The sequence below is a fragment of the Centruroides vittatus genome, unplaced genomic scaffold, assembly GCF_030686945.1.
Source record: "Centruroides vittatus isolate TY-2023 unplaced genomic scaffold, ASM3068694v2 contig_290, whole genome shotgun sequence".
NCBI classification, from domain to species: Eukaryota; Metazoa; Arthropoda; class Arachnida; order Scorpiones; family Buthidae; genus Centruroides; species Centruroides vittatus.
Genome location: NW_027121846.1, coordinates 909,275 through 918,387, shown reverse-complemented (window position 1 = coordinate 918,387; position 9,113 = coordinate 909,275). Strand labels below are relative to the sequence as shown.

The 9,113-nt window shown below is 29.0% G+C and overlaps 1 protein-coding gene across 1 annotated transcript; it reads right to left on the bottom strand.

The window, feature by feature from the left end:
* Positions 1-1,477: 1,477 nt before the first annotated feature.
* Positions 1,478-8,221, bottom strand: LOC136972430 (transmembrane protein 216-like). The gene is made up of 6 exons (XM_067267030.1): positions 8,080-8,221; positions 6,783-6,799; positions 2,721-2,814; positions 2,561-2,653; positions 1,722-1,923; positions 1,478-1,660 (listed from the first exon to the last, which is right to left on the bottom strand). Exons 1-6 carry the CDS (start codon positions 8,093-8,095, stop codon positions 1,642-1,644), a joined length of 441 nt encoding a protein of 146 aa, XP_067123131.1. The 5' UTR covers positions 8,096-8,221; the 3' UTR covers positions 1,478-1,641.
* Between the last annotated feature and the right edge of the window lie 892 nt (positions 8,222-9,113).

The window sequence follows — 9,113 nt, the reverse complement described above, 5'->3', positions numbered from 1 at the left end:
TAGTCGATCTTTTCTCATCGAGGCCAGAGATTCTGTTGTACAAACGAATTCTTATTGGTTTTGTTGCGTATGACTCTATTCATTTACATAGTGATGTGGTAGATGGGCCACCTCGTGGCAATCTTCTGTTTATAGGCATTAATTTTTATTTTATTATTTTACATAAAAATAATAATTTACTTTTTAGTTTATATAGAAATAATTTACTTAGTTCCAATTTATAATATGCTGAGCCAATTTTCGTTTATTTTTATACTAAAGTTTTTATTTATACATTCCTTGCTTTTTATAATTTCAATGCTTTCTTTAAACTTTCTTTTATATGTTTCTTTTTCTTTATGAAGGATTTCTACATTATCTTTATCTATTTTGCAACCGTTTAGAGTACAATGGTCATGAAAAACGGAATTTATTCTATGATATTTTAAGTCGGCTATATGTTCTTTTAATCTGACTCCCAGTTTTCTTTTTGTTTCTCCTATATAGTGCTTATTATTATTACAAGTACAAGGGATCTTATATACTACGTTTTTAGCTTCAGTTGCAAACGGTTGCAAAATAGATAAAGATAATGTAGAAATCCTTCATAAAGAAAAAGAAACATATAAAAGAAAGTTTAAAGAAAGCATTGAAATTATAAAAAGCAAGGAATGTATAAATAAAAACTTTAGTATAAAAATAAACGAAAATTGGCTCAGCATATTATAAATTGGAACTAAGTAAATTATTTCTATATAAACTAAAAAGTAAATTATTATTTTTATGTAAAATAATAAAATAAAAATTAATGCCTATAAACAGAAGATTGCCACGAGGTGGCCCATCTACCACATCACTATGTAAATGAATAGTCATACGCAACAAAACCAATAAGAATTCGTTTGTACAACAGAATCTCTGGCCTCGATGAGAAAAGATCGACTAGATGATAAAAATTAATTAATGTACAGAGAGGTTTTAAAACAATTTTATGTTTGCAAAATCTGTGAATTAAAGTTGGCTGAAGAGGGGCGTCAACAGCCCGAAACGTGTACAAAACTTAATACACGTATCAACTGAAGAAAACTTAGTGATGAAATTTGCCATGTGTCCGAGAAAATACACCATATAGTTTGTGTTCAAGTTGCAGAATAAGCACCGGCACGGTTTCATAAACACTACAATATAGATTGTTAAATAAAGTAAATAATCAGATATAAACATTTCTCTTATAAAAACAATCATATGCATACAAATTTCTTTTTTGAATTATAACATAATTGCTCTCAGTCAGCTTAGTTTTTTTATCATCAAGATATGATATGATAGAAATAAATGTTTTACTTATTATATCATCAGGTGTAATAGTATATTGATACTAAATGAATGAATAAGGAAATTTGTTATGATTAACTCAGAATAGTAATTTGTGGAAAGTTAGAATGAGAAATCTATTTTCAAAGCTGGATACACTATGATCAGGTAAAAAAATTCAAAATTGTAATTAACAAATAGTTTTATTATTTATTGCATCATATATGAAAATTATGTACAACAGTTTTGTTTTCCATACATTACAAATACCTATTTACAGAAGTTGCTTTTTTTAAAATTACCACGTAATATACAGATGACAAGAAAATGGCTTTTCCTGGGGATTTTTTATGTAACTTGAGTAGACCTAAATTGAAAAGTATATTTTACTTACTATTTCAATTTTAGAAATTTTTGTTAAGAATTACCTCATAAATCTAATAATAACAAACAGTGCAAACAATGTTTGAAAGCTATGGATTGTTAGCTGGATGGCACAGAGAATAACATCCAATTTCAGTACATAAGTTTGCCATTCTAAAAAATGTACCACTCCAAGTATAGCAGGAACTGTAAGTAAAATGGATAAGATCACAGAATATGATGTTTCTGTCAGATTTCCTTTTTTGCCTAAAATAAAGTTAAGAATTATTTAAAAAAATATTATTTTTTAGGAGAAATATTTTCTATATAAAGTATGAGAAAATAATTAAGGGTAAAATAAAAACTAACTATTGTATTTTCACCTTACAGGATGCATTTTTTTGGGCACTTAAGATTACTGCAATGATGGTTTTTCCCCCCTCTCAAAAAAACAATAACTATGGTGTGTCCAATACAATAGTGCAACTTGTAAGCAAAAAAGTATGGCAAGTTGACTGTATAATTTTATTTAGAAACATTTTTAGAATATTGACATTCATTTATAATTAACTAAGCAAATATCAGATCTTTTGTAAAGAAGTTAAAAATCAAAAAATATTGCATTCAATTCATTGTTAAAATACATTTTTTTTCATTAAGAAAATTTATGTAACTACCTATCAAACATTTAGTTATAACAAACTCTGATAAAAATACATCAAGTGAAGAATATATTATTGCCCTTATAATACCAACAGGGACAATAGTGATTGCTTGTTGACATACTACTAGATAAAATCCAACTTCTTTCCTTCTTATGTAGTTATACTGTTGATTATTTGATTTATTACTAGAATTATTATTAAATTATATACTTAAAATAATGTAGAAAATGAAAACTTACCTAGGAATAACCTGCAATATTCTAAGATGGCAGTTAGAAACAACAGAACAATTTCTGATGCCAAGTACCCTTTAGGATATGGAAAGACGACACCTTTAAAGAAGTTCAAAAAGTCACAAATTATACATTATTAAAATTAATATGTGAAATTATTTCTAACCTTTAAAGATAATAAGCAGAAATTCAATTAAAGCAAATGCTGAATAGTACCAACTTCCGCAAACTAGAAATATTTGATATGGAAGTGAAGAAAGCTATTATATATTAAGGAATATAAATATTAATAAGAGGTTAAAAAATATTAACAATTTTGTATAATAAAATAGGATTATTTTAATTTATTGATTATTTAGAAAATTTTCAAAAGATTCTATGAACATTCAACATTTTAACATGTTCCTTTTCTGTTAAAAACAAAATAAATTATAGAACAAATTGCAAAAATTACAATTCTGTTGCCTAGGGCAAGAATCTGATAACCCACAAAAAGAAAAAAAATCATTGTTATCAGATTCTTGCACTGGGTGAGTTAAACCCCTTAATGCACCACTCATGCCAATCTCATCCAAGAATACTGTGGTTTTGGCTAGTTCATTAGGTGTCAATCCAATGGAACTAGTCTTTTTTTTAAAATTGTGTAGACTTTCCTTTATGACACTTTCAACCCATCCTCAAGAGAGTTTATAGCCTAGACTAACAATTTTTTTGTCAAATACTACTATATCAAGGACTAAGTTTTATTGTCTGAAAATGTTCATTATGATTTTATGAATGTGGTAAGTACAATTAAGTTTAACAAGTATTGTGACTTCACTCATGAAAACTGTAACTCTCTCAGAAGTAAAATGCACATATAAACATTAATATAAATGTAAATTGGTCTCTTAATATAATGTAATAGATTCCTGCTGTTAACAAACATCTTTCTATATAGTTAATTGTGTTGAGTGAATTCTTCCATCTGAATTTTTTCATATCCCTCTCTAGCCTCTTATCCCTAGTCTCACATACAAAGTAGCTTCAAAAAGTTCCTGGAATTATGCTAGGTTAGTCAGTTAAAGGCAATGAAAAAGGGAACATTTAATGCATGTCTTTGCTAAACATGTCTGGAATAGAGAAATGTGTTCAAACAAGTCCATACTCTCTGCAAAGACGACAACAGTTTCCAGTCACTGAAGGTTTTGTTAGTGAGATGGCATGAAACGGAGTCTGTGAAAATGTTTGCGGAAGAACAATGTGCAAATATCAAATTGTGTGTGTTATTGGAGGAAAAAACCCTCTGAGACTGAAGATGCTTCAGGATGCCTATGTTGAATCTGCTTTGAAGCATTCTCATGGGTGATGAAACCTGGTGTTTCTTATATATATATATATATAAGAAACACCAGGTTATATATATATATATATATATAAAATATAACCATATTTTGTGTAACATCATTTCTCAACCAATTTATTATGACGGAGTATTATTTTTTGCTTTTTGAAAGCTCTTACTGTTTCTCCTTTGTTTAGTTCAAGGCACTTTGCTCAAGAATATTGATGGTAGGTCTAACACTTCAAATGTGATGAGTTGCAAAAGAAGTTGCATCTGGAGATGAGAAACAAATATTGTTTCCAAAGCAGATGCTTCAAAAGAAAGAATGAGGAAAGAATTTCATGACGCAAAAGCAGGAAAGGAATCAAGTCATATATGTAATATCTTTTGATTTGCAGAAACATCTTACAACACTATCTAAGTACAAATGTTGCATTTTATAAGGCAACTGTGGACACACAATCTTTCTGTTCATGATTCAGATGGGATTACATAGAGGACCAGATTCAAGATGATATTTAACTTTCAGTGTAACTTGATGCTTTTATAAATACTTATATCCAGCAGTATTCTTTTTCTTTTCCAGTGTTTAAGTGTCTAGTATATGAGACAACTGACAAACCTTTACTAAAATTAATCTTAATGGCTACTTTTGAATTAGCTATGAATTTGAAGGACTTATCCAATATACTACAATTTTCAATAGGAAAGTTCATTGAGATTTTATTAAACCAATATGTACATTTTGGACCTATCATCCTTCATTAGGTGGTTTTATCTTTGTTTTACAAATCAAAATATTTCTTTTAATATATAGTATATTCTACGCAATTATCTAAAATTTGTTTTTTCCCTTATCTTTACAAATATTTTATTTTACTATTTAATAATTTCTAAGTTTTAATGTTACCATGTATTCTTGTCTTTTCCAAGTTGTACTTGACATTAAATTTTTATTCACAATGATGCAGATTGTTAATTGAAAACTATTTTCTTCATTGTATCTCGGGCATGCAAATATTTTTTGTTATGCATCACTTGGTGTTTAAAATTGGTAACCATATTTTGTGTAACATCATTCCTCCGTTTTCATTAATACACTTATTTTTACTTTGTTTTTGTCTTTTAATTTTCTCTTAAAATTATTTTCATCTTTAATAGTTTTACTGGTTTTGTAATAAATTCACATCCTTGGGAATTACAATGTTTAGCTGTGGCATAATTCTTGTTATTGTATTTAATAAATTGTATATGTTCTTTTAGTTTTATTTGTAATTTTCTCTTTGTTTCTGATGTATATTTTTGGGGATTCACATGTACTGTACATTCTAACTTGTATACTGCATCATCTTGATTTAAAATATTTTTTACAATCTGCTATATATAATTTTATCATATTGTATTTTTCTATAATTTTGTTCTTTTGTTCAACATTTATTTTATTATTAATGATTTTTCATAACCATTTGTTCAATATTCCTTTTGGATAATTCAACAAAAATAATTATTCTTTTCATATTGCACACCAAATTTAATGTAATTGGCTCTCTTCAGATGCTTTGCAGTAGCTCTTCTAGCAGAACTTCCAGTCTGATGGAGTGCCATGATTTGGTCACACTCAAAGACAGTTTAGAACTGAACCATTGTTAAAATTAGTTATCACAACAATTACTGGTGTTACAAATTCAATTAAGCCTCGCATTTGCAATTAAAAAGTGTTGTCATCTCTATAATTGTTCAATTGTAGGTGATAATGAATTTTTTTTTTCTTGATAAATCACTCAAAATGCAACTTACCTTATATTTTTGCAACAACATTATTTTTGATTGTAAATAGAATAAGTAATTCTTTTACATCTACATTTATTTCTGTCACTAATTTTTATTTTAGTGTAATAAAAATTTATTTTTCCAAAAAATTGGGTGGCCTTATTTTGCAACTCACCTTTATATAAAATTTGCTATATTTGAATATTATTTCTTAATAACTAATAACAGAAATAGTTTGTTACATGCAAAACTTTTACAAATCCTTCACAAAAATATCAATAAATAATAGATTATAAGGGTTTAAAATATAACATTAAATATACAAGAAATGATAATCCCTATACAGTGGAACCTCGGTATATGTCTGCTTTAGAATATGTCCAATTCGGAATACGTCCTGTTTAGACAAAACAAATTTTGCTCGGTATACAATTTGTTCAGTATACGACTGAATTCAATTATACGCGCCATCTATGAACAAGTATCGGTGTATTAGACCAGACTAGACATTCGTGGTCCCACGGTTTATAACTTTGTTAAATTTCTTCTGATTTTAATTTGTAAGTAAAATTTTATTATTTTTATTAATCACGAATTGCAAAAAGGCAAATGAAAAGCAACACAAAACTAAAAAACTGACTAGAATCACAATGGAACTGAAAAAGAGAGATTGTTGAGAAATATGAAGGTGGCATGCGTGTTCGAGATTTAACTGTTGCATACCGTATTCTGAGAATGACGATATCGACAATCGTGAAAAATAAAGACATTATTAAATCTGCTAACGTTGCGAAAGGGGTTTAATCAATTTCTAAACAGATTATTAGTATTAAGAAGAGTTTGATTTAATGATTTAAATAATATAATACAATATACTGTAATAACTTTAATAAAAAAATAAATTTCATTATAGATTTTTAATGTGCTCAGTGTTTAAATTATTTTACAACCCGATTAATATATCATATCAAGAGGGTTTTTTTTAACATGAGAATGAATTAATCATTTTTGCATTACTTCTTATGGGAAAGATTGGTTTGGTATACGTCCTATTCAATATAAGTCCAAACATCAGGAACGGATTAAGATCATATACCGAAGTTCCACTGTACTTAATTCATATGCAAAGGATACAATTGCCTCTCTTCTTCCTGTAAATAAGAATTTTAGATCAAATATTAATACATGTTAACATCTTATTTACTATTTATTTACCTGATAATTTAATTAAGATTAAATTACAACAACTATTTTTGGTGTTCCTATTTTATGAGACAGTCTCACAAAGTAGAAACTCCAAAAAACACAGAAATCAGAATTCAAACCTGGGTTGAAACCTCATATTTTTATGAATTCATCCAAATATTTCGGGTCATATTTTTTCATTACGCCCTCTCCCTTATTATGGACAGTCGGGTAGAGATGGAGCCCAAAATGAGAATGAAAAACTCCTTTTAGTGTCAATAGGACAAAAAGGTGTGTGTGTGGTTCTTACAGTTTTTAATACTATTCTATTTTTTAAAAAACTGAATACTGAAAACCTGCAGTTAATTAATGAGTAGCAATTACATTTGAAGTAATTGAAGTAACCTCTACCTAATAATGCATAGATGCATACCCTCCACATTTCAGGCTGAGAATTTGCCTTTGGAAGTAGTAGTTAGCCAGTCATCCAGAGGTAGAAATTATAAATGTATCACATAACACCTTTAATGCATTGTCTTCACAAATGTGAATTTATGGCCAATACTAAACGTCCCAATTTTGCTTGTATGATGACTTTTAGAGATTGTTCACTCCTCAACATTAACACTTTCTTTGAGATCAATGTTATCATATACTGTATATATTTATTATTGGCCATAAATTCACATTTGTGCTTTTAATAGCATTGTGAAATTCACAATGCTATTAAAAGTGTTATGTTATACAAAAAGTCAAAATTTCTACCCCTGGATGACTGGCTAACTACTACTTCCAAAGGCAGATTCTCAGGTACCAAGGTGCGAGTACTGTAGCACACGAAGTACACACGCAGAGTGTCGAAAATAGGCAGTAGTACCAACAATAGTAAAAACTGATCTATGGAGGCGAATATCTTGTGAAGGATCACACGTAAAGGTATGGCTCCATTGACCTTTTTACTCATACAGAGGAGTCCATAACTGTAGGGGAGGTGACAAATCCCTCATTCAGAGTTCACACCTTACCAGTCTGTCTAGTAGGAAAACCCAACATTATAAGTTATTATTGTGATGAAATACTTTATCATTTTATTTAAATTATATGATTAATATTTATACTAAAATTTCATATTTAATTTGGTAATTTTGAATTTTTGTATATTTTAAACTGATTTTTGTTTTGTAGAATTTTGATGTTTTTAATGTCAAATTACAGAATATTAAAAGGAAAAAAAATCCCTTCTTACCTGCAGTTAGTGTCATTATACTCGCAAACAGTTAATCAGACAAGCTGCATCGAAAAATTTTACCTATTTTCTGTTATATAATATCAAACATTAATTTAAAATATTAATCCATTTCAAAAACGCCGACAAATACAAACAACACGTGGCGCCACCTGAATTAATAAATTCTCATGAGTAAACCACGGCGCGATTTATACAATTTGTTAAATTTTCTTACATTTCCATTCTTCTCATTGATACATATATATAAATTTTTACTACTTTCTCCATATTCTAGAATAAATAAAATTTATATTTATAGAAGGAATAATTTTAACTTTATATTCTAATATGAACCTGTCGTAGCAAAAATTGTGCTGAGTTCGGAATGGTAAATTTATTATTAATTTTTGTTCTCAATTGTATTCAAAATAATAATTAAAAACTCATTAACACTTGCATTACTTAACCGAAAATTACTGATGTAAAGTATCACTACGCTACAGGCTGTAGGATTGGCCAAAATTACACTAGGGCTGTCTTAACAGCATTGTAGGATCCTGGGCCTACCTATACAACCGATGGGTGACAGAAAATAAGTATTACATTCTGGTCTTTGCATAAATTAGCGTGCACCCATATGTTAAGACGGAACTGAATTACACTCTTTGCCAGAGAGCCTTACCTCAAATGATTCAGTAGCAGAGCCGTATTAACTCATGACTGGGCCCCCTCCGACAATTCAATCTTCCACTCGATTACAGCTAACAGCCTGACCCTGGTATGGTAGGTAATAGATTGCAGTATTTTTGTATTCGACTATTTTTGTAAAACAGTATTTGTCCTATTTTTACGGCTTCCTAGACCGCGGGCGTTCCGTTTCTCGGGACTTAGGCACATGCCTAATGTGCTGTACTGTACCTTATCGTTATAACAGTCCTGGTCAAAAGTATGGAAGAGGATAAAAGGCAGTATCTTCGCTCGTGTTTTATAGTTATCATAAATAAGTATAAAATTTGACAGCTAGATATCTAAAATGATGAATGTCCGTGTCA